The sequence below is a fragment of the Conger conger genome, chromosome 3 (assembly GCF_963514075.1).
Source record: "Conger conger chromosome 3, fConCon1.1, whole genome shotgun sequence".
NCBI classification, from domain to species: Eukaryota; Metazoa; Chordata; class Actinopteri; order Anguilliformes; family Congridae; genus Conger; species Conger conger.
In genome coordinates, this window is record NC_083762.1 from 77,143,453 (window position 1) to 77,170,158 (window position 26,706).

General features: G+C 45.7%; 1 protein-coding gene across 1 annotated transcript in view; it reads left to right on the forward strand.

Moving 5' to 3' along the window:
- LOC133125220 (glucosylceramide transporter ABCA12-like) overlaps positions 1-26,706 on the forward strand; it is a 69,978-nt gene that overhangs the window by 6,670 nt on the left and 36,602 nt on the right. The window contains exons 5-25 of the mRNA XM_061236975.1: positions 910-1,013; positions 1,483-1,553; positions 2,497-2,636; positions 4,018-4,148; positions 5,513-5,655; positions 7,972-8,148; positions 8,625-8,830; positions 10,535-12,772; positions 12,996-13,087; positions 15,305-15,411; positions 16,339-16,556; positions 17,710-17,786; positions 18,169-18,299; positions 18,572-18,742; positions 19,225-19,389; positions 20,476-20,671; positions 21,050-21,189; positions 22,162-22,281; positions 23,118-23,208; positions 24,516-24,695; positions 25,403-25,724. Of these exons, the coding sequence (XP_061092959.1) occupies positions 910-1,013; positions 1,483-1,553; positions 2,497-2,636; positions 4,018-4,148; positions 5,513-5,655; positions 7,972-8,148; positions 8,625-8,830; positions 10,535-12,772; positions 12,996-13,087; positions 15,305-15,411; positions 16,339-16,556; positions 17,710-17,786; positions 18,169-18,299; positions 18,572-18,742; positions 19,225-19,389; positions 20,476-20,671; positions 21,050-21,189; positions 22,162-22,281; positions 23,118-23,208; positions 24,516-24,695; positions 25,403-25,724 (5,220 nt within the window). The remainder of the gene's footprint in view (positions 1-909; positions 1,014-1,482; positions 1,554-2,496; positions 2,637-4,017; positions 4,149-5,512; positions 5,656-7,971; positions 8,149-8,624; positions 8,831-10,534; positions 12,773-12,995; positions 13,088-15,304; positions 15,412-16,338; positions 16,557-17,709; positions 17,787-18,168; positions 18,300-18,571; positions 18,743-19,224; positions 19,390-20,475; positions 20,672-21,049; positions 21,190-22,161; positions 22,282-23,117; positions 23,209-24,515; positions 24,696-25,402; positions 25,725-26,706) is intronic.

Consider the following 26,706-nt stretch of genomic DNA (forward strand, 5'->3'; position numbering starts at 1 on the left):
CCATTTTGGCTCTTTGGCTATCAATTGACATGCATGAATTAAAGTTTCAACTCACACTTTTGTATCTTAAAATATTTTTTTTCCAGAAGTATAAACTATGGATAAGTACAAGTGGCTCCATACGCACAAATAATAGATGCACCCATGTCTGCTATGCCCAAAGACACAAATCCTGCTAACATCTTGCATTTGTATGATAAATGGATTTGGGTCACTTTCAGGATTTCTGCTCATGATTAACACTCAAATCCCCCATTTAGCTACAATAATACTGTTCGAGTTATTGTTTGGGTACAATCCTTAATCACTCCCTACTCCAATCCCTAATCACTCCCTACTCCAATCCTTAATCACTCCCTACTCCAATCCTTAATCACTCCCTACTCCAATCCTTAATTACTCCCTACTCCAATCCTTGATCACTCCCTACTCCCCAGCTAGACCACTCGTCTGTCAGCTCTGGTTGCCTTATGGTTCCCTCACTACGAGCACCTGGCGGTCGAGCTGCACGTTCACTCCTGTTTTCTGTTCTGGTTCCTCAGTGGTTGCCTACCACTGTCAGGACAGCAGAATCCCTCCCCCTATTTCGACACGGACTAAAAACACAAACTTTTCAAACTGTACCTTAGTCCTCCCTCCTGATTTCCCCCCCCCCCCCCCCTTTCCGATATCCCTCTTGTCTAACCCAAAAAAAAAAGAATTGCACTTACGATGACTGTTTTTTGTTTAGAACAGCACTTAATGTGTATTCTACTAGTTATGGATGTGATGCTTTAACTTGTGGAAGAACCTATGCACTTGTAAGTCGCTTTGGATTAAAAGTGTCTGGCAAATGACTAAAGTGTAAAATGTAAAATGGGTACGCATTCAGTCCACTCTGCATTTTCCTCACCTGTCTGACCTGTTAAGTTTCAGTATCATGCGGGACCTAAAACTGCCACAGAACACAAGTGCTGGCGCCTATCTGTCTTCGATCATGAACATCACACAACTCTTCTTCGGTCCCAGCCAAGGTACATTAGCCTTTCCATATAGTTATGGCACTTTATTGAACCAAATAGTATATTGGGTGGCCTGTAGTGTAGTGGTTAAGGTGCATGACTGGGACCTGTAAGGTCACTGGTTCGATCCCCGGTGTAGCCACAATAAGATCCACACAGCCATTGGGCCCTTGAGCAAGGCCCTTAAGCCTGCATTGCTCCAGGGGAGGATTGTCTCCTGCTTAGTCTAATCAACTGTACGACTGCCAAAATGCCATTAATAGTAAGAGTGATATTTGGAGTGAACTTGGCTTCGTAGCCCTCACCTTTGTGTATTGCAGCCAGTGTTGCCTTGTGATCATCAAATGAAAACTAAACGAGTCGCTGATTCTCTCGATAAACTCACATCTTTTGCATTTAGCAGGATTATTTATGTCAATTAATTTATGTTGGTAGGTATTGTGATAACTGACAGATTTTTTGACTTTGTTGCTTTGAACAGAGGGCAACGGCACCCTATGGGAGAGTTTGCAGGACGTTGACATGGGAAACCCTGCTGAAGTCAATCACAAGGTAAGAAGCAATACTAATGCAGAACATGATTGGGATACCATTTTATTTGCTAAAACTGTTCATCTCCTCAACTCGTGTAGTCAGTCCATATAGCCATCACAGTAGAATACAGGAGACATCTACTGACTGATCATCCTGTAATGCCATGGAGGACAAGCCAATAGTTCAGAGCAGTCAGTAGGCACTTGAATGTTTTTGGCAGTGGAGTATGTTGATCCGTGAGCATTCATTCCATATTGATAGATGTTATAGCAGTCATGCAAAACTACCTATCAACCTGTACATGAGGGTCATAACAAACTAGAACTTCTCCGGGAGATGCAGCATGCAGGTATATGGCAGCTTAAAACTACCTCCTCTGTCTGTAGTTTTGCAGGCTATCCTGAAATTTGTCAAAGACACTTCAGTTGTCCAGCTTGTGGCTTTATGATAGCTGGGTGTAACACTGACAATTAATACTAAATTAATGTATTTATTTTATTTTCTATGATAACTTTTAGTTTTAAAACTGGGTGGAGGCAGAAACTTTATCTTGGCAGGGTGAACATGGCACTGTCCAAAGAGACACACACACACAGCTGAAGGTCATAAAGAGTAGTAACTATGAAAGAAATGGACTTGCACACTGGCTCCAAAATCACCCCAAGTTTTAAACCAAACATAGGGTGACGTTTTGGCATTCCAAGCCTTCAGCAGAACATAACTTTTTAATATGAAAGTCAGAACTTTTTAATATGGCCAAAATGTCAACCAAATGTTTGGATTGAAACTTTTGGGTTGAATTGTATCAAGTGTGCAAGTCTTTTTCTTATATACAGTAGTTGCATGAACTACTACCCAGGCAAATTTACACTACCAATCACACAAAAATCAAGCCCAGGTATGTCTCCCCCCTCTCTCGCGTACCTGCTTGTCATTATCTGTCCCACCTGCACGGTTACAGGCCCAGGAGGTCCTGATGTCCCTGTCCCACCTCATTCCTGGGGGGCAGGAATGGGGCACTGTCCTGCAGTCCCTGAATGACGTGCTGCCTGTCCTGCTGGAGGTCTTAACTGAGGAGGCAGACCAGCTCACCTGGCAGAGGTAATACATTGGCATTGGCTCAGGTGACTGGCAGTCGGAGGGTTGCCGGTTCGATCCCCCTGCCCAGGGTGTGTCGAAGTATCCCTGAGCAAGACGCCTAACCTCCAAATGCTCCTGATGAGCTGGTTGCTGCCTTGCGTGGCAGCCAATCGCCATTGGTGTGTGAGTGTGTGTATAAATGGGTGGATGAGAAGCATCAATTGTGCAGTGCTTTGGATAAAGACCACCCACTAGAAACGGTATTTGGAGATAAAATGTCCAGCGTTAATTCAACTCTAATAGTGTATGAATCAATCAATCCATTTTTTATTTGTATAGCACTTTTAACAAAGGGGGTTTGTCGCAAAGCAGCTTTTCAGAGAACTGGCCCCCAAGAGTACGCCAAAGGCAACAGTAGCTAGGAAAAACTCCCTGGCTAATAGGAAGAAACCTTGGGAAGAACCTGACTCAGTGGGGGAACCCACCTGCATCTGGTTGACACCGGTTTGTTACAAAGGTGGTCGTAAATATAACCAGATGAGTTCTAGTACATAAATGTACAATCTGAATTAAGTCCAAGCAGAGATGACTCGGGTGATGTGGAAGGATGGCAGGAAAACCAGTGGGTGGCACGGTCAGGCAAAGGGACAGGCTTGTATAAACTCACTGAGCACTTTATATATTTGCATTAAAAAGCTGATGTACAGGTCTACCTAATAATGTGGCTACCAGTTGACATGCATGTATAATGTGGCAGCAACTAAATACCTAAAAGTATGCAGACATGGTCAAGAGGTTCAGCTATTTTTAAGACCAAATATCAGAATGAGGAAGAAATCTGTGTTTGAGTATCACCAAAACTGCTGATCTCCTGGGATTTTCACACACAACAGTCTCTAGAGATAGTAGATTGTTTTGCGAAAAACAAAACGCACCCAGTGAGCAGCAGTCCTGCAGGCAAAATGCATTGTTAATGAGACGTGGGAGGAGAATTGCCAGACTGGTCAAAGTTGACAGGAAAGTGACAGTAATGCAAATAACCATGCATTACAGTGGTATGCAGAAGAGCATCTCTGAACAAACAACGCGTCACACCTCTTTAAGTGGATAGGCTACAGCAGCAGTAGAAAAAAAAAGAAAGGCAGTGAGAAATACCTAACGATGTGCTCACTGAGTGTATATGAGACCAAAAGGGTCAAAAGGAGGACCATATGTACTCTATAAGGTGTGACTCAACACAAAACATTTTACTGTGTAAATAACGGCGCAAGACCCAGGTTTGGTGTACGGGAATTTATGGAGAGCGATGTTATGCAATGGTTTATATTGCCGTGTGTGTGTATGTGGCAGGCCAGGCTGTACTAAGGGCACTGACCTGTATCCTGCACTGTGTGACTGACAGGGCAGAGAGGATGCTGGGAAATCTTCTCTCAGCCATTGAAGGCACCCCGGCCGGGGAGACCCTGCCCACTGCCCTCACGGCCGTAAAGGAGGCGATCGCAGGCATGGCTCACAGCCTCAGGGCCGAGACAGGTCAGCAGCGATCTCACACTGTCACGTTAACACAGGGGGTCCTCAATCTCGACCGGAAAAAAGGTCGGCCATTTTGGCTCTGTCTCAAAGCACGAGAAAGGCTGTCGCCTTAGGCAGCATTCTATCGAGTGCTGTCACATTAGAAAGTTTGCAAAAGAAAAAGCCTTCTAAGGTGCCTTCGTTTGGATCATTTTGAAGACGGCATGCGTGTGTCATTTGCCAGGTAGGAGATCCCTTAAATCTTTGCGATTAACCTCGGGTTTCATACTTCTGTTAAATCAATAGCGCCTGAAAACAGCGGCGCCTAACACACAGGAAACCGGTCTGACGAACTAGCAACAAGAAGACAAAAAGGACAGGCTTAAATATAAAACTTAGCAAGCACACTACAAGCGACAGGTGAAGCTAATGACAAGGAGACGGGAAGGAAATGCATACAAGGAGTGAAAAGGGAGAAAGGACCCAGGTGAAAGGAATGAACGGGCCGAACAAAATGGACTACGGAAGGAGAACAGGGACACAAGACACAAAACGCAAAAGCAACCAGAAAAAAGTACAGAAAGGGAGTGATTACACAGAACACAGCGGCAAAAGGGCTCTGCTTCCTAATCACCTCTAATGACACCTTTTGAAGGACAGTGGCTAATCAGGCAGATAGTTAACAAGGCATCAAGGCGACAGCCTTCAGATTCAGATGAGTAAAACAGCCTTAGTTTTAACCAAGCTGTTCCACACCTGATTCTAATAATCAACCACTAGATGATTTGCTAATCGCCCTGGTTAGTAAATTCAGGGCCACATTCAGCCCTGACAAAAAACGTAAAACGTTTATTTTAAACAGAAACGGTGGCACGTGGACATCCGTGGGCGGACTGACTGACACAGCACGGTCTGCTCTCCTATAGCGTCTGAGAAGGCGTTCTCTGTCCTTTAAAGCACAGGCCTGCATCATTACTGATTTGGGCTACAGCCCCCTGACGTATCCAGCAAACGGGAGCAATCATACCTCAAAGCCTGTTGTACAACGTTGCACACCGTCGGGAAGAAACGTATCGCTCAACACGGAAACCGTAGCGAAATGTTTTCAGATTGAACATGCCCCCAGGCCCTTCACTGCTTGTTTGAAGCAAAAGCCTGCACCCACACTGGCCTTTTCTGTGAATAGATTGAGGACCATGACTTTATCATAACAAACGTAACACCCATCCTCTTTTTTTTTTTCTTTTTTTTTCTTTCATGATTTTATCCATGTATTTGTGTATTTTTACACCATAAAGCACTTTGAATTTCAAGATTCTCTGTATGAAATATGTTCTACAAATAAAGATTATTATTATTAACACAGAGCTCTGGGTTTTCCACAGATCTTATCCACAGCCTACAGAAGCCATTATCGCTCCTGATGTGGGATATCGTGCATGCTGTGAACTCTAGTGACGCAGACATCACCAGCGTCTTTGACCTCATACCTGAATCTGTCCTACACACCATGACAGTCATCCGACAAGTAAGTCTGGCTCTAGCATTCCTGTTATGATTCAATTGCACGATTATCAGATTTGTCAAAAAGCAGGGTTATGCATCATTGTCTCTGGCCATGGAACGAATGGCAGGTATTCAAATGTCTGTGTACTCAATGTTCTGCTCTCAAAACAATGTGAAGACAATATGTGGCCAAATCATCCTCACAGTTTGTGCCTGTTAAGTACATGTTCTCATCTAGACCCGACGCACCTTCCGTGTTACAGTAAAGCTTGTAAATACAACATACTGTATGCGAGTAAAGGATTATACATGCCTGACTCATTGTAATCTTCCATAGCAATGTAACAAAGCATTCGGTTTATAGTGTAAATCACAGAAGTGCCACCAGGGTAAACAGAAATCCTACACTCGTAACTTGTACCCAGATTGCCTGGTGCCGTGCATTCAGCTGAACCCATGCGTAAGGGAAGCAGGGCGCGGTCTATTAGCCTGGCTGATGGTAATTATAATATGGCAGCTTGTTTGCTTTCACATCCAGCACATAATGTTCTCATCGTGTGTCAGTCATACTGTTGCACTGTGGAAACTTTCAATTAAATTTTTGTTAAAAATAATAATTAATTATATTCATCACAATGCTCTCCCATTATTTGTATTAATGCTCTTACCATAGTTAATAGTTATTACTAGTAGTAGTAGTAGTATTATTAATAAAAGTGAAGGCTTGGAGGTTTCTCTTTTAATCTCTTTTAATTGTTTGTCAGTGTGTCATGTTTGTTCATGATAGAAATATGGAATATGGCATTTGAAAGTGATTGTATAAATATATTACATTATTGGCATTTGGCAGACGCTCTTATCCAGAGCGACATACAGTTGATTAGACTAAGCAGGAGACAATCCTCCCCTGGAGCAATGCAGGGTTAAGGGCCTTGCTCAAGGGCTCGATGGCTGTGCAGATCGTGTAAATAGATCTACTGCTCTCCAATGGTCCAATGTTAATCAACGCATGGTTTACAACAGCAGCACGTTACACTAAACTGTTTTATAACGTTATGTATCGGTTGTTATTTCAAAAGCAGTCTCCAGTCAAAATTATGTCCTGCTGTATCCTCTGTCCAAAGACATGCAGTTTAGGGACTACAGATGAAAATGAGCTCATTGGCTAACTCTGGCACATTCACATTGATGCGAAAACTGAAAATGTTGATTAACGTGCACTGTCTCTAGTCAATTAATAAATAGTTCTTATATATTGAATTCATGTTATATCCTGTTAGTATATTTATATCATTCGGTGCTGTGAATTAAAAATGTATTTTAGATGTATGTTTACAGTGAACTATTTCAGATAAGAATTTAAGATACGTAAAGTATTTAAGATAAGTATGTAAGATAAGTGTGACGTATTTAAACTATGGAATCTACCGCCATGGGGTACATCTCACAAAAGGTCATGAAAAACTCGACATGGCTCAGGCAGTAAGAGCAGTCGTCTGGCAGTCGGAGGGTTGCCGGTTCGATCCCCCACCCGGGCTGTGTCGAAGTGTCCCTGAGCAAGACGCCTAACCCCCAAATGCTCCTGACGAGTCAGCGCCTTGCATGGCAGCCAATCGCCGTCGGTGTGTGTGTGTGTATGAATGGGTGAATGAGAAGCATCAATTGTACAGCGCTTTGGATAAAGGCGCTATATAAATGCCAAACATGCAGATACAGTGTATTTGCCTGAGTATTTCTTCATGTGCATACATACTAGGCTGCCTATGTGACACACATTACGTGGCTGGTAGTTGTTTTCTACTGCGGAAAGTGTCCGTTTCTACAATAACTGCACTAAACTCCTGCAGAGATGAAACCGTATCCCCTTGGATGGGCGTGACGTGAAAGTGCTTCAAAGATATCTGTGTGGCCTCACCCTCTTCTTTGTCAGGAAACAGTAATAGGCGTGAAGGCAATTGTTCACTTCCTCCATTGCCCATGTTTGCCCTATCAATGTCACTTGGTGACTGCCCCCCTCCAGATTTAAATGGGTTAGCCTGAACATAATTCCTCTTGGGCGACTGTCTTTACATTACATTACATTAATGGCATTTGGCAGACTCTCTTATCCAGAGGGACGTACAGTTGATTAGACTAAGCAGGAGACAATCCTCCCCTGGAGCAATGCAGGGTTAAGGGCCTTGCTCAGGGGCCCCAACGGCTGTGCGGATCATATTGTGGCTACACCGGGATTAGAACCACCGCCCTTGCGGGTCCCAGTCACGTACCTTGACCACCACAGGCCGCCCCTGTTACTGTAAGTTCAGTCTCAATTTTGGTTCTGCTTTTTTCACTCCAGGCTGAGGAGACGGGCCAGGCCTTTGAGTGCCCGGACGTGTTGAAAGCCTGGGCAGCGGTTGCTGACGCGGCTGGGATCAGTGAGGCCAGCCTGGGCGTGTGGTGTAATGCCAGCCTGCTCCCGGCCGTGGACCTCTACATGTCCCACCCTGGAGGGTCTATGCAGCCAAACGTCACGGTGTGTTCCCCTCCTCCTGATTTTATCCAGTCGCTCGCTGTTTGACGTGAAACGAATCATAATTTTGCATAACTTATTTGTGTTTACATTTGACTACCACTAGATGTCAGTCTACACAAAGCTTACAGATTAGTCCATAGAACGCTTTCATCCGCTGAAGAGTAGGTTTTTTCGGAATATTATTATTTTTTTTTTCCCTCAAAATGCAGTCAGTGTTCAGTCAGAAAGTCAGCGTTTTACACATTTAAAATGTTCATTTATGTAGCTGATGCTTTTTATCCAAATCTACTTCCAGTTGATTTAGACTAAGCAGGGAGCACTAATCCCCCTTGGAATCAATGCCGGGTTAGCAGCGGTGTGGTGATCTTATTGACTGTTGCACCGGGGCTTGAACCACCGACCTTCTGGCTCCCAGTCATGTATCGTAGCCACTTGACTGCGCGCTGGTGAAACATTCGGCCCATGTTTGTTTGCAGGGGGCCGGGATGAACGTCAGTGCCGTTATGGTCGTGGCTGAGCTGCGGGCCCTGTACTGGGCCATGGAGGACCGGTCGCTCACCATGGAGGCCTTCTGCAACGAAATCTCCGGTCACTTCATCCTGCTCGAAAGTATCCTGCAAAAGGATCAACCCAAAATGGACGACTGGCTGAACCAAGTCCTCAGTGAGCAGCTGTCCCAGAGGTGACTGATCGGAGTAACATTTTTCGGAGTAGAAAAGTGTTTTTATGTCAGCTATACAGCAGAACTGGGTGAAATACAACAATTATTTTGGATTCAAATGCTTTTCTACGCTTTACTGAGATTGTTCCCACCTTCCCGTCCTTTTGTTTGGTCAATTGCACCAGGCAAGTTCAATCAAGCACAGACAATTATTTGAATCCAAGACAATTACAATTCCCAGGTCTGCTATACAATCCTTGTGCAATCCATGCTATACATGTTAACCTCTAATGTTGAACTACATGCATTTCATGGACTGACTTTTAATTATAATTGGGCATTGCTTAGCACTGAATGCGGTAGGTATTGTGCACAATCCATATGGCCATGTGCGCAATTCTCTGTTGCAGTTATGAATACTGATTTGCTCTGAAGGAATATTCTCGTTTTACTCCATTAATATGTGAGGGGAATAGTTACATATTTCAGTGTCCTCAGTAGAACCAATTTAATCAATAAGTACAAGTAGAAGAAACTGGTACTGGTAATGGAAATGTAGTTACTTTTTCTTAATTCATAAGTTGATTTCCCTTAATACTGTGGCTTTAATAATATGTTTAGTGGATATGGTGATAACAATCATGATAGTTAATTAATGGAGATTGAAATGGATTGCAAGCCAGCTGGACGGGTATTGATTGGAAATGGACTACTGGCTAAATTGAACCATGTCTCAATCTGTTGCCACATACAATAGAACCTCTATTGCCACATACAACAGAGTACGATCAAACAAGCTGGGTAATGCGGAAGTATAACATTAATACGAAATTACGACTGCAAAACACAAATGAGTAACACTATTAATTGAGAAAACATGAAATTATATCAAAATTGGACAAAAGGAATGATCTTAGTGGCTATTGTTAAAGAGTAGCCTACATTTGACATTATTTTAAATCTAGCAAAAATGGATTAAAACACTGATGGCTATAGCCAATGCAAGTGGCAACTTTCGCCGAGCCTGCCATAGGTTTTCATCCACTAGAGTGTAATATCTTGTTGCTTTGCCAATGTCACTATGCAAGTTTGTTTCTGATTTAGTTATTTTACAAGTTTAGCCTATTGTTGGTTATTTGATTTGATAGCCCAAACAGTATATAATGTGCATTCTCACGACTCAAAATAAACTGAACTGCAATATTTCATTTTCTAAAATAGGTGCATTTCAGCGTCGCTTTCAGATTTCCGAACATATCTGTGTTTCCAACGACCTTCAATGTGTTCAGTTCTCCGAGGTTCTACTGGACTGCATTTCATTTTCATGGCATTCGCAACACCAACATTAATTATGAGCTGCCAATGCCACTGATGTGAATTTTATTTCAAAATGTTGCTCAGTGAAAGCATGCACTTGTACATGGTGGAGTATCCTAGCAACTCCCAATCCCAGTACTGCCAGTCAAACTCTCTCACTCATTGGCTGCTACAGGTACCATCTACTAGATTCTGTCCCTCCAGTACTGAATTGGCTCTTCTCCTGTTACACTGCCAGATTGCTACTAAAAAACATTTCACACTTGTGAGAGAAGATGTTTATACCTGCAGTAATTGTAAACACTCATTAACCGGTCACTTAATTTGCCTTTAACTGCATTGTTAATGTGATAAAAAATAGAGTTATTTTTGCTAAAGTGTTTCCCACGTCTCTTTGCTCCTCCCCAGTGCGACGGCTTTCCCAGAGTCTATCCTGCCCCTGTTGGCTGCCTGCCCCTGGATGCAGCCATACATGCAGGCACTGGAGCTGACCATGAACTTCACCCTCCAGAACTCCCAGCAGCCAGAAAACTCCGCCCTTACTCCTAACTTCCTCGGACAAGCCCTCCAGGTTTTCCTGACCGGATTAAACTGGACCGGCGACTCCCTTCACGAACTTACAAGTGGAGCGGTCTTCCGCAGCGCCGACGGGAACTTCATCGACAAAGTCCTAAAGGATGCCGTCAGGGAGATTATCCGGCTGAAGATACTGGGGGACTGGCCGATGGCTTACCAGGTCATGGAGCAGCTCCTGGGTGCGAACGCCACCTCACTGGTTTTGGAGAAGTTTTTTGAGTTCAGTGAATGGTGGCACTCTGCTGAAACATCGGGAATGGAGTTTGTGTGGGAGGCCATGGTTAGGCTCTACAGTACAGCCAGAGCTGTCCTGTCCACCCTGATGGAGCTCGACATCCCCCTCCCTCCAGACAGCGACATCTTAATCGATCTTGTCGGGAAGATACTTGACACGCTGAGGCAGATTGCCGGAACGACCGACTTCTTTGCCCCCTTTGAAGCCTTCATCGCCCAACTCCAGGAGCAGATTGGCATCTCGCCTATGTCTCACTCCCCCAAGAGGGTCAGACGTATGGCCGAAAGGCTCCCGATAGAGGACTACCTTGACCTCTTTGATATCGACTACCCTGCCCTACTAAAGGTCCTCTCTGTCCCGCCCACGACAGCAGAGATCATGGAAACCGTTCACGTCTTCTTCGCTAATCCAGACCTTGCCGTCGTGCTGAAGGGCTTGTCCATGGAGTTCACTCGGGTTGCAAGTCAGGCTGAGACCATTGACACCACCCTCCGTATTCTCTCCTCCGTCACTGTGCCTGGGGAGTGGCAGAAGTATTCAGACGTTTTCACACAGATTGCCAGAGAAGGCTGCCGTCCGGACGACCTTGGGAAAATGAAGAAACTTCTGGAAAGCATGGGTACCCTCATTGACGTGGCCATGGTGTTGTCCCGGCAACCTTCCTTGGACATCGCTCAGTATGTAGAGCACATGGTCCAAGAGTTGAGCCCCGTAGTCTCTGGGATGGTCTACAGCCAGAAGGGTAACCGCAGTGACATAGCCATCCAGTTCCTCACCGCTTTTAATGGCATACTGAATAAGAACCTGGAGGATGCAAAATACGACAACGTTGCTGTTATTGTCCAGAGTCTTTTCGCTGCTGTATCTAAGCCAGAGTCCCAGGAAAGCCTTGCCAGTTGCACGCTGGCGTTGGATGAGATCGTCGCTGCCTTTGCCACCTTCCTGCCTCGAGAGGATGCAATGTACTTCAACTCCTCAGCTCAGTTGATTAAAGGCTTTATCATGCTCAACCCGATAGACATGGAGCTCGGGAAGTCTGCCAGCTTGATCTCGGGTGCACTGGACCACCTCCTGGCTCCAGCCGGGCAGTCTGTCCAGGATGTCTCCCATCAACTGATTATCAACGGCGTGCTTGTTACCCAAGCCCTTTGGAACCTCTCCAACTCCGACTACGCCTGGGGAAGCAGCCAGGAGAGAGAGCGGGAGGTTGCGCAGGTGATTGGAGACCTGGTCTCCCGTCTTCCGGAGGATCAGAGGAGTTATGTCGTCCCTCTTCAGGGCCCCCTCCTCACTGGGCTGGCTGGGCTCTCCAGCAGAGCTGAAATCCCCAATGCTTTCCTCAACATCTCTGAACAGGTCACCGTCTCTCTTCTGGCTACGCTGAACATCACAGATTCTCCAAAGGAAAACACCAGTGGCCTTGTCCGCGTCCTCTTCTCTGTCTCAGACTTCGTGTCCAGAAGCCTACAGTCAGACTTGTCCCAGGACCCATCCGCGACCAGTTTGCCTGTCATGTTCCGGTCTGTGCGCCAAGCAGTAATCATCCTGAACCCTGCACTAAAACCTGCGTGCAGACAATACCTTAATGTCTCCCTCAACATCCTCGAGACGTTGGCCATCACCTTCAACCACACCGGTGTAGACGTAGGTGCTACTACCTCCACGATAGCTGCCACTGTCCAGTCCCTGCTAGCCATGGTGCCATTCCCAGCTGCCCAGACCACTGATGGTGTCATCGACAACACAAAGGGACAGATTGCCCAAGTGGTGTTTGGGGCTGTTCAGATGAATATTGGCCATCTGCTGACATTGAATTCGACAAACTGGGGGAAAAAGTGAGTCAAATTCACAGTCTTATGTTGCTTTTGAAATCAAGTTAACTTTCCATAATTGCTTGTTTTTCTTTTCTCCTTTTTTTAAATATACCCTTTTGTAAGTAGAACGTGTCTATGAACTGTTCTTAAATGCAAAGAGCCTTTTTTTTTTTCACCGAATGAGCAAAAGCATGAAGCTCAGAAGTATTTGGTGTGTTTTAATTGAAGGTGATTTGTTTTCTAGGCTCCCAGACATGTTGGTTGACGTCGGTGGCAGAATTCCTGATGGGCTCCCCTTTGGTCGTTTGGTAAAGAACCTTTTCAGTCAATCTCCAGGTAATCCTGTCTGTGTATGTTGTGTGTCCTTCCTGTCATTGTCCACCATAGGCTCTTTCTGTTTAACAAAGCACCCACTATGATCTCTCACCCTTCACTCTCGGAAATAAAGGAAGGAAAAGTGCCTAAAAAGGTACACATACTCTAGAAGCATAAGATTGTGCCCCTCGCCAGCAGTATATAATTAATTTGTCTTTTTTTTTTTTTTTTTGGAAAAAAGTACTAATTTGTACCCAGGATGCATTTGCGAAATTTTATCCTTGAGGAGCAAAATGTACGTCCACTGTCACTTTATTTCTGAGAGTGTTGATGGCTTCCTCACTTGTATGAACTTGAAGGACTTCATCCTTCCTCTTTACATTAACTTACTCCAACATTTTACTCTGCATCAGAACCTTCAGCCTTTAATTTGGCAACAAGCCACAGTTTATTCTTCTTTTTTTATTTTATTTTTTAATTGGCTGTATCTGAGCATAATTTCAATTTGTCTTGCATGTCAATAACCACAATGCAGCGCCCGAAAGACTCAGCCTCTTAAACGTTTTCATGCCTCGCCTAATACTGATGGATCAAACAAAGCGTTTCCTCCCTTCTTCTGGGGTAAAATTGCACATTATTCAAATTGAAACCGTACACGGGCGGCTTAATGTCAGCTTTGGAAAATCTCACGAGGGCCCGGAGGGCATGTAGTCTCCAAGAGAATGAATTTGGTGCCTTATTAAATGTCATTACTGAAGTGGGATTCAATCACCTCCTCCCTGTATCCCCTCCCTGTGGCCCCCAACCAACTTTCCTCACTGACCAAAATATAACGTGCTTTTACATTGTCTCGGCCGGCAAGAGCAGTCGCCTGGCAGTCGGAGGGCTGCTGGTTCGGTTCTCACCCTGGGTGTGTCGAAGTGCCCCTGAGCAAGACACCTAACCCACAAATGCTCCTGACGAGCTGGCCGGTGCCTTGCATGTCAGCCAATCGCCGTGTGTGTGTGTGTGTGTGTGTGTGTGTGTGTGTGTGTGTGTGTGTGTGTGTGTGTGTGTGTGTGTGTGTGTGTGTGTGTGTGTGTGTGTGTGTGTGTGTGTGTGTGTGTGTGTGTGTGTGTGTGTGTGTGTCATGAATTGTATATAAATGGCAACCATTTACTGTTTCTATTTTATATTATGCTTATTTGATATTTGTGATTAAGCACTAAGCTCTGTGTTCTGTCCCTTGTGTGTATATTAGTTCCCCTCCCTTACTGCGGTGACCCTGGAACCCTCATTCTAACGGTGTAATTACTGTACTTCTTTCTACCAGTAATGCATTGTTTGAAAGAAGCTCATTGCACACTTAAGCTCTTAAGGATAAGATACGTCCTTCTGAGCGCCAGACCTTAGGTCAAATATGTCATTGTTTTGGATACAAATTATTTTGTGAGCTTTACTCAGCGTGTCTGGTGAGCACAGAAAAGTATTTGAATCCAAAACAATGACTCATTTGACCCAGGCCTGATTAGCACAGGCTTATTATTATTATTATTATAATAACTATTACTATTATTATATGTATTATTATGAACTCTGGTTGATGCCTGACCAATTACCTCAGATTGTTTGCCATACACATGAATGCATTGTTCTTGTTTTACCTCTAAATCCCCAACCCTTTTCAGTTATGCATATTGCCTGCGGTAGAAGAAGAAGAATGTCTGTTTAATTTCTGTACATAATAATGCAGGATGAATCGAGCTTTATAGCCTTGTCAGTTTAGTTTATGTGTTGTTTTAATTACATTGCTTGCTGCCAGCTATACAGCGGAGCTGCGCTGAAAGATTGTAGGAAGCGGGGTGGTAGGCGATTCCTAGCGGGAGACCTGGTGCAAGCTTAGCAGCATTGAAATCTTGCCTTCAACCCTCCACTCCACACTCCCATTGTGCTGCATTATATACACAGAAGTGTTGCCTTGAGTTTTTACCATGGCTTCATCGTTCTTAAAACATTCTTAGTTTTATTTATTTTTTTCAGTCTTCAACTCCGAGCGGGACTTTCAGAAAAGGGTTTAAACGGCTCCACGGATAAGCCCTCTCTAGTTCATTTTTCACACCCACCACAACAGAGGGTTTCCATAAAGAACTACCAGGGTTTCCCCGATGGGAAAAAGAGAAAGGACGCTTGTATCTCTGAGTGTGTAGTTGAGTATATGGTGTTCATTGTTCCTCTCTCATCCCTGCCTCTCCTGTACAGAGACCCTTCACCTCCTGACACGTATCGGGGACACCATCTCGGAGATCCTTGTGACCGACTGGACGTCCAGCCAGTTCACCCCTCGTATCGACAACCTGTTGATCCAGGTAAAAAAAAAAAAAAAAAAAAAATACACTCACCAAGCACTTTATTAGGAACATCATACTTAGGAACGTCATATTAGGAACACATCATAATTCTAAGTGGATAGGCTACAGCAGCAGAATAAATGCCCAATAAAGTGTTCAGTGGTGTAAATATAATTCAGTTCAATTCAGCATTCATATAGCATGAAACAGTCAAAATACAGTGTGAATTACATTCAGATAGGAAAAGAAGAACTTTTCTATTAACAGAACAGTGTTCCTCTGAATGACTGAACTCATTTATTTGACAATTTAAAAAGGAGACTTTATAAGACTACATTATCATAGCAGACAGCAATTCATTAAGAAATTGTCAAGGGTAAAAACACAAGAAAGCCAACGGGCTTATTTCCACTGTGTTCCTCTGAGGTGAAACTCTTACATACTTCAGACATAGTTCGTATCCGCCCTAGTTTGTTGTCACATGTACTGAATCTGTCTCCTATTCCACTAACTCTCCTCAAGAGGAACCACTTCATTCACATTCATTGAATAAATTTAATTAATAATAATAATAATAATAATAATAATGACAGTAACAATAATATATAGCACCTTTCTCATCAGCCGGCAACCTAAAGCACTTTACAGTGATGAGGGGGAAACTTGCCTCAACCGCTGCCAATGTGCAGCACCAACCTGGGTGATGCAACGGCAGCCATTTTGCGCCAGAACGCTCCAGCTGAGGTGGAGAGGGAGAGAACCATTTCTTTAGTCAATTGAATTAGGGGATGATATTTCAGCCGTAATTCATACAAGCTGTGCTGAATACCTGTACAAAATCACCTATTGTGAAAATCTTCTTCAGTGGGTGAGGCCCGTGGATTCACCTGGCGGCCATTTTGTCTCTCCCCTCCTCCCTCCTTCGCTCTTGTCTTCTTGTGTCAGGTGTGTGAGCTGGAGGGAACGGGCTCGTTCCAGGGCCTGTACCGGGAGCTGTCGCTCTCTCCGGGGCTCCTGTGTGAAACGGGGATCCCCGCGGTGCAGGCGGTTCACATGCTGTCGTCCGCCCTGCTGAATGGGACCGCCAACCTGGGCGCTTTCTCGGACATGCTGTTCCAGACCTTCGTGGGAGACCCCACCACGTACAGCGTGGACACCAACTGGTACGGAGCACCCCGTATTTACTTGCCCCTGCCCCCCTCCCGGGTATTAATGCGTTTTGGAGGTGCTGCCCCCTGCAGTCGGTGCTCTGCTCAATTCACAAGCACCTCCCCAAACAACCGAGGAAAAATCAACAAAACCTCTAATGAAAAAAAAAAAAATAATAAATAAAAAAATTAACAAGATTTTGTTGAGATCCATGGTCGGGGGGTAAAAAAAAAAAAAAAAAAAAAGAAAAAGGCACAGTGGCTCTATTCATCAATATTGCCATTGTATGGTCATGTTTTCACCAGGTCAGGTCAGATGTAGGCTGTACAGTGTGACTACCGCGGCTTGCCAATTCAATTGACCTCAGCTTGTATCGCGGTTCTTACAGAAGAGTGTCACAAAGACACTTTGCAAAATAACGCCAGACCTGAACACCCTAAATAGTAGGCATAGAAGGCTTCCCCCCAGCCCCCAGTGGGGAGAGAAATCTTCAAACTGTGGTGAGAAATGACTCCCCTACGGGAAGAAGTCTCAGGAGGAACCCGGCTATAGAGGGGGAGCCCATCCTCCGCTGGCCTGGAGGTGTGATGGGTAATGGATAAAACACTGTTTATCCTCTCAGGAGTTCCCCCCTCCACTGGGGGTTTAAACCCTGTGTCTCCCTGCTACTGCAGTCTGTGTGGATTCCTGCTGTGTGGAGTCTGTTTTATTCCGGTTTCCCTGTGCGGCGTTGGGTTATGTGTGTGGTTTTTTGTATCTTTAGGCTCCAATATCCCCATGAGACCACAAGAGAGAAAAAAAAAAAGATTAAAGACTAAAACGCTTTTTCGCTTTTTTATTTTTTTATTTTTTTTTAAGTGCTTGAGATTAAGACCTGAGACTCATGTCCCCTACACGCAACAAAAAATAGTTGCCAGGTCTTAGGAGGAAATCCTGTCCCTGTGTCTCTGTCATGGTCTGTCTTAAGTGTCACTCGGTCTGTGTGTTTTTTGTCTTTCCTTCCCATGGGCAAGTAAAGCATTTCTATGACACTTCTCAGTAAAAAGCGCAATGCAAATAGAATTGGTTAGATTTTTATTTGATTTATTATGCGAGTGTGTGTGTGTGTGTGTGTGTGTGTGTGTGTGTGTGTGTGCTGAAATGGTGCTGTGCCTCTCTGTGCCTCAGGACGAACGCCCTCTCCAGTAACCTGGGATTCAATGTGTCCGGTCTGAACTTCCTCAACATCAGTGTCAATGCTCCCGGTACGGTGCTGTCTTCCCTAACCACACAACTTTATTATTCATTATTCTTCAGCGTTGTTCTCTGGATATAATCCTTTGTCATCAGATTAATCTACAAGGCCAAAGTCCTTATCTTTGTTTAATTCTTAGCACTTGAAACTGAACTTCCCTCTAGGGTCTTTCAGCGCACTTGTCCCTGATTATGGTTATGCACTTTGTTGTAAGTCGCTCTGGATAAGAGCATCTGCAAAATGCCTGTAATGTAATGTACTCTAATGTAATGTAATAATAATGATTAAGTGTGTACTGGTGTATGCCAAGGACTGAACAAAAAATATGTTTCTACGCTGTGGTTACATGGACTTTTTTGAGTTGATTGAGTTTTTTCATGTCGTTCCCTCAGGCCAGGTGAAAGTGTCTGACCTTCTGAGGAACAGAACAGCATTTGTGACAGATGTCCACCATCTCACCCGCATTCCCTTAGAGGTGCTCAAGGATCTTCTGGACATAGTTCTGCCTGACAGCAACCTCCAGGTACTGCTTCCTCCTTCCAGTGACATTATGCCAGAAATTTGCCTCCGACTGACAGACAACTGCTCTTACGGCCTGAGCCATGTCGCCCCCCCCCCCAACCCCCCCCCCCCAATATCTCGCCCCTTTGAGGTCTTGTAAATCCACGATCTCAGTGGTTTGAGGTCTTGTGAATCCACGATCTCAGTGGTTTGAGGTCTTGTGAATCCATTATCTCAGTGTTTTGTGTTCTTGTGAATCCATTCTCTCAGTAGTTACTGGTTTTCCTCTTCCAGCTCCTGGCCTGGCTAGCTGACATGCGACACTGCGGTGACCCGTCGAATCTGGCTCTCAACCACACCGAGGAGCTGCTCTTTCGGTACTTCTGCTCGCTGGAGCCGCGCAAGTGGTACAGCTTCATGGTGCTGGTGGCTCGCTACGTCAACGTGGAGAATGTCATCTACAGGGTGAGGATGAGCGAGGCAACAGGCTGTCGGCCATTTTGAGTCTCATGAAATTCGCCATTTATTAAGTGAGGCAAAGCGAATGAATGGTATAGCGTATAAGGGATGGGTTAATGGGGCACGACATTTACTGTAACCCTTATTACCGATGTATGAGAGAGACACAGAAAGACAGAATGGCGGCATGGTGTGTGGTGTGTGTATTTGTGGTTAAACGCTCATATGTGCATGCACAGGTGTGTGGGTGTGTGCGAGAATGCACCCATGTTCCTTCGTAATTACACTATGTGCACACATTGTCGTTGAAGACCGCCAAAACCTACTTGGGTAAAGTGGTTTGATTCAGTCCGGGCTGACCACTGGGCCCAGTGCGTGTCACAATTTGTACAAAATGCGATGCTGCATTAGATGAATTTCACTCGCCTCCTCTCAACAAGGCTAACCTTGTTCTCTCCCCCCCCGCCCCCTTCTGGCCCCGCCCCCAGTTGGTGCTGTCCAACGACATGCAGAGTGTGGTCGGCCTCATGCTGCAGATGCTCAAGTTCTTGATGGACATGATGGACAGACTCCTGCCCGCCATCGACCGGCTGCAGGACTACCTGGTCTCCATCAAGGGGCTCAATCTCGTCGCCAACCCGGAGTTCCGAAGCGTGAGTATGCCCTAATAGTCCCCCCTCCAACGCGTACGTCCTGGGAGCCGTGGTGGCGCAGCAGGCTAAGATGCAGCGGACTTGTCGGTTGCAGTTGCACACCGAGGACCGGTGTGCCTGCCAAAAAGCCGAGAGTAACATGTAATTGACACGAGACGGCTTGGAGAAGGCGGGTCTCTCTCAGGGTCGCAAGATCCTCCTGGGCTGTCGAGGGTCGGGGTCGTAAGGCGGTGTATCCCCAGCCAATTGGGTTAGATAGGGTATAATTGGCTACCAAATTGGGAGAAAAAGGGGAAAAAAACAACAACAAAACAAAAAAATCATCCTTGTTCAATTATCACCTCCTGAAGATTTGAACCACCCTCTTAGTTTGTGTAGGAAAGACCAAAGTGGCTTGGTTTAGAGCAGGGATCGTTAACTCGCGGTCCTTGAGGGAGGAGAACTGCTGCTTTTCCACGTTCCCCCGTAGGTCTCCTCAACGGGGCTGGATTTCGATTTGGGGGCTAGAGTTGATGATCCTGGTTTAGCGTAATGGAGCTTGGTGTTTTTTTTTCATGAGGCTTCCCTGACTGTACCAGTGCACTCAATCTTCCATCTTAAGCACAACTGTGGCTTCCCCCCGTGCGACTCTCTCTATCTCTCTCTATGTCTATCTCTCTATCTCTCTCTCTCTCTCTCACACACACACACACACACACACACACACACACACACACTCTCAATCTCGCACACTCTTTCTCTCATACACATGTAAACACACACTCTCACGCACATACCTTGCCACACGCACCACACACACACATACACACGCATACACACACACACACGCTCTCAAATTTAAATTCTAAATGCTTTATAGGTATGGAATACATTGGTACTGGAAATACTGCCAAAGCATACACATAGAAACAGGAATAGTGGTACAACAGAACCTGAATACAAACAACATTGTGGAAAGGACAGCTCTCTCGCTCTCTTGCGCCGTTCAGTTCAAAATGCTTTATTGGCACGATGTATTTTGCAATGCATATCTCCAACGTGTAATCAATCAACGATAACAAAAACAATATACTCTCTCTCTGTCAGATGGTGGACGGTCGGAGTGCCCCCATGTCGAGCAAGGCTACCTTCGCCACTGTTTCCCGGGCGCTGTGTGCCAACGGCATGCTCTCGCTGTTCGGCATCTCCAAGCTGCCCATCGCGGCCGCCTCCGACCCCTCCACGCAGGGGAACCCCGAGATCGAGGAGCTCATGGAGAAGTTCAAGATACCCCGCAACGCCAGTGAGCAAGAACGACATTACCACCCTTCGTGATTGTACACGATCGTACATGACTGTATGCGGAAAGATAAAAACAGATGCCAGAACCGAGTGTTTATTCGTCTGTGCTGATACTTATCAAAGTGATAGTGTTTTGTCAGATTTTGTTAGCCTGTCATCATTATATCTCATACAAACGATGGCTGAACCAAGTTCTCTATTAGCCGCTACTTAACTGGGACGGTGCCATGACAGTAAAGGAATTGGTGGATGAATTAAGTTCTGTGCAAATATGTTGAAGAAAGACTGTTAGTTATCAGCATGTGTGGGTGAATGATAGGGTTACTGGTGGCAGGGTAATGGTGTGCGTATTCAGTAATAACTCTAAGTTCTTCCTCAGCTCCGTTCTGTAAGAACTTCTACCTGGACATGGTGAACACCACAGGGGGCGCTGTGGCCTGGGCGTTTCTCAAGCCCATGCTCCTGGGCAGAGTCCTGTACACCCCGGATACACCGCTGATCAGAGACATCATCAAGAAGGTACCTGGAGCTCACACACACACACACGTACACGCACACTCGCGCACACACAGACGCACCACACATTCAGGGCGGCCTGTAGCGTAGTGGTTAAGGTAAATGACTGGGAAACACAAGGTCGGTGGTTCAAATCCCAGTGTAGCCACAATAAGATCCGCACAGCCGTTGGGCCCTTGAGCAAGGCCCTTAACCCTGCATTGCTCCAGGGGAGGATTGTCTCCTGCTTAGTATAATCAACTGTACATCGCTCTGGATAAGAGCGTCTGCCAAATGCCAATAATGTAATAATGTAATTCCTACGCATACACACACACCCGATCACAGCCTTAAAGTCTGTCCTTCTCCCCCTCTCAGACGCACACAGACAGCCACACACACTCCGCATCCGTTTCTGTATTATTGTGTGTGTACTTTTGAAGAGCTAATGATCTGTCACAGGGATACTATGTTGGACACCCTCTGCTCATTATTATTTATTTCAGCAGCCAAATGGTTTCCTTGGTGACCTTTGGGATGAAATAATTAATTAGAGCTGAAGAACTTAATTCTCTCCCGATCTGAATGAAGCGGGTTACTTTAGGCTAATGTTTATGAGTGTTGGATAATTGGCTCATTTGGTTAATTGGTTTAAAATCTCCGAGCTCTGTTGGTCTGTTATACAAACGTATAGCCTGCAGTTGAAGTGGCTGACAAACTGGAGCAATGCATTTTCTGGAGTATGTCGAGTGGCCTGTCGCGTAGCGGTTAAGGTACATAACTGGGATCCGCAAGGTCGCTGGTTCAATCCCTGGTGTAGCCACAACAAGATCCGCACAGCCGTCGGGCCCTTGAGCGAGGCCCTTAACCCTGCATTGCTCCAGGGGAGGATTGTCTCCTGCTTAGGCTAATCAACTGTATGTCTCTCTGGATAAGAGCGTCTGCCAAATGGCAATAATGTAATGTAATGTTTGTCATGTGTTCATTGTCTCCCAGTCCAACACTACCCTGCAGCAGTTTGCCGACCTGCGGGTGTACGCCCAGCAGTGGCTCAAGTCCTCCGGCTATGTGATGGACTCGGCAGAACTACTGCAGAAAACCCTCCCAATGCTACAGGTAACGCATAGAAACCCTCCTACTGCTCCAGGTAACACATAGAAACCCTCCTACAGCTCCAGGTAACACATAGAAACCCTCCTACAGCTCCAGGTAACACATAGAAACCCAGGTAATACATAGAAACCCTCCCATTGCTCCAGGTAACGCATAGAAACCCTCCCATCGCTCCAGGTAACACATAGAAACCCCCCCCATCGCTCCAGGTAACACATAGAAACCCCCCCCCCCCCCCCTATCACTCCAGGTAACACATATAAACCCATGTAACACATAGAAACCCTCCCATCGCTCCAGGTAACACATAGAAACCCTCCCATCGCTCCAGGTAACACATGTAACACAGCCATGTATCTTTTAGTTTTTTTACTTTAAATTATGTGTTTGTTTTGGGGCGTTGTCTTGTTTTTGATTACTCTCCCCAGCTCTCTGATCCTGTATTATTTTATCCCATGTATGTGCCTTTAACTAGTAAACGCCTCATGATCTGTCATTTATGATTTGTCCTATTAACTTATTTTTATTCCTTTCTGTTTTCTTTTACCGGCGTAAAGCACTTTGGAACCCTGTTTTACTAAATGCTATTTAAATAAAATGATTATAATACTGTTAGTTATCAGCATGTGTGAGTGAATGATAGGGTTACTGGTAGCAGGGTAATGGTGTGCATATTCGGTAATAAGGCTGAGTATCTGAGGTTTTTTACTTTAATTTGTTTGTTTGTTTGCTATATAAATAAAATGATTATGTATTATTATTATTGTTATTTTTATTATTGAATGAAGGTATAAGTTCAGTCCCTGTAACACCCTGCCTGGCTGTCTTACCTTTCCCAGAATTCCTTGGGCAATCCCTTTGTGCAAAACTTCATCCAGATGCAGACGGACATCGACGTGCCCCTGATGCAACAGACCCTGAACAGCTTCTGTGAGTTGTTCAGCATTCTCCTCTCTCGCTTGGCGTTTTATTTTTGTTTTTAATCCTCTCTTTAAACGCTGGGGATGAGGGGGGGAGAAGGGACATCACGCAGGTGAGCGGAGACGGCTGAATACGTCAGCCGATTAGGTTCTGGCCCACTGCAGCCATCTGCTGCAGTAGATAAATGCATATCCATGATGTTTCTGAGGCAGGAAATGAGATAATCTGACCTTGAAACTAACCCCAATCGCCAGATCCCACTTCGGAATGGAAAATATGTACACAAAATGTTGTGGTGCATCAGGTACAAACAAGATAAATGGCTGGGTATTATTAGATCTGTGTGTGCTGTGTCAGTCCAGTTCCCATGGGTCTCACAGCGTGGTTACAGCTGTCCAAAATCCTCCCCCATTCTGTCTCTGTGCTGCTGCAAAATCTCTGAAAATGTGACACGCAGAGGCAATTCTAGGGCCTGGGGGGCCCTCAGGAGAATCCAGTGGAGCCCCTCTGACAGACCTGGGTCTGATACGTAACTGTTTTTGATTCAATTACTTTTCTGTGGTCGGTTGACCTTGCCTGCTGCAATTGAGCCGGCCAAGAAGGCCAGAAAGGGGGATTTGCACATTTTGTGAGTATTTCACGGGTTCCAGTCAAATGCATTAAAACATAGAAAGGTATTTGAATCCAAAGCGATTACGTATTCGACCCAGGTCTGCCTTCCGATCGACTTCCGCTGTCATCATGTTCCCCAAAACCCTTAAAACTCCGCCCTCAGGCTACCCAATGTCTGCCTTGTCTGTTCATACTGTAAAATGACCTGTCCTACTGCACTGCTGAGAGTCTCCCCCCCACACCCCCCCCCCCCCCCCCACACACACCCCCACACACACATACAAAAATACCTGAGACTCAAACTGAGACATAAAATCTTATTTCCTTTACGTTTTTGTTAAATAAGACAAAAAGTGAGGTGCAGGACTCGTTTAAACATTTGCCAAATTTAACTTGTCATGCAAACATTAACTTAGAACAAGCTACCATTTTCTACTTGAGAGAAAAATTAAGATCTTGGGGCCAGTTTCACAAATACAGATTTGGCTTAGTCCTGGACTAAATTGGGTTTTCAATGGAGTATCGCCTGTGTCTGTGAAACTGGCCCCTTAAGTCTTATTACAAGACTGAAACTCTTGCGAAACTCATTTTTTGCAGTGTGTAGTGTGCCCCAACCTGAGCACAGCGAACATGACCGCCCTGCTTGTGTGGTTTTGCCCCCCCCCCCCCCCCCCCCCCGTCTGACACGGTCTCTCTCTGCGCAGCTAACATGACCACCCTGCTGGACCAGAACAAGCACATTGTCCAGCAGATCTCCACCCTCTCCACCCTGATGATGAACCTCTCCTCCTGCGTCAACTTCGACCGCTTCCAGGCCATGGGCTCCGTCGAGGAACTCGACGCGCTGGGCGAGAACCTCACTCGCAGCCGTGACCTCTACGCCGGTAAGCCCCGCCCACCGCCGGCCCCAGAGCCGCCCGGTGATTGGCTGCAGCTCTGAAGCGCCGGATTCCATTGCATTTACCTTCTCCGTTTTCGTCATTTTCGCAGACGCTTTTAGGTCAAAGCGACTTACAAGCGCATAAGTTTCTCAGCAGGCGAAAAGTCCATACATGGCAAAACGCGCATGTAGAGCGGTTATAACCAAAAAGAATAGTAATCGTAAGTCCAAGTTTTTTTAAAAATACGGAATACAAGAGGGATATTGGGGGGCAGGGGTGGGTATATCAGGAAGGAAGACTAAGCTACAGTCTGAAAAGGTCTGCGTCAAACTATGGGGAGGGAATCCGCTGTTCTGACAGTGGTAGGCAGTAGTAGGCAGGCCTTAGGTACCATTAGTACCATTAGGTTCAACTGACCAGCATCATACGAGGACTGACCAGAAACTGACTGGAAATTTGAGTTTTTTGCTATTTATGGTAAGTTACTTTGGACTTAAAACATCTGAAAAATGACTAAAATGTTTTGAGTGGAAATATGCAGGTGCATATTGATTAAACAACATCAACATAGAAAATTGGACGAGAATCCTCTTTCAACCCGCAGTTCAAGTATCTCTGTCCTTAGCCCCGAGAACATCAACGCCAAATTACGCAGCATTCTGCAAAAGTTCCCATGACAGGTGTTACAAATGACCCCCCCCCCCTCTCAGGTATCATCTTTGAGCTGCCGAAGGGCCCGTCGAGCTCAGACCGGCGGCGGAGAGAAGCCTCAGGCTCCCTTCTCCCGCCCAAAGTGGAGTACACCATCCGCATGAACGTGGAGAACGTGATGCGCACGGACCGCGCCCGGAACCCCTTCTGGGTGAAGGGCCCCTACATCTCCGCCATCAAGACGCAGCGCTACACCCGCGGCTTCGCCTACCTGCAGGAGAGCCTGGACCGCGCCATCATGGAGCTGCAGCTGGGCCGCAGGGTGGAGGAGCCCGCCGTGCAGATGCAGGCCTTCCCTTACCCCTGCTACCTCCGAGACGAGTGAGTCTCACACACACACACACACGCACACACACACATATACACACACACACACACACACACACACACACACACACACATATACACACACACACACATGCACACACACACACACACACACATACACACATTTACACACATACACACACATACACACACACACATACATATATATACACACACACACACACACACACGCACACACATACATGCACACACACACACACATATACACACACACACACACACACACACACACACACATACACACACACAGACACACACACAGACACACACACAGACAAGTATATATACACATACATACACACACGCACGCGCACACACACACCCACACACCCACACACATGCACATATACCCCCACACACACATACGCGCAGATGCATGCGAGCACACAATTACGCAGTTCTGGACTGTATTAGCAATACCACCCGCTGCTGCCCCCTACTGTCGGAACATTGCAAGTATTTCACACAGCGATGGATTAAACTGTACAGTAGGTGCATATATGCATAAACACGTCCTATCCCTTTGTCTGTTGGCTCAACACGAGCGTATAATGTGCGGTGTCATATTCATTCCTGGAGCAGTTTCCTTTTATCACGGAAGTGTTCATAATTAAAAATGTATTTCTGCCGGAAATGACTTTTGCGCAGTAATTGCGTTCTGTCGCTGTATTCAGCGACATGCGATTAGTCTCTGCCACACGTAGCACGGAGACGCCGTCATCCTGAGGTTGACGTGTCAGTGGCGGAAGGAATGACTGATGGATGAGCTTGTGTCTCCTCTGCATTGATTTATTGGAGGAAAACGCACTTTCCAGGTACTACCGCTACGTTAGACTGGTGTCATGATGCAGATAAGCCCTAGGATTCATATAAACGCCTGCAGCAGCCGTTTGTAGGAAATCTTGGCGCTGCTATGAACAGCCCACACAGCTGGTTTTGTAGGTGGTTGTGAATG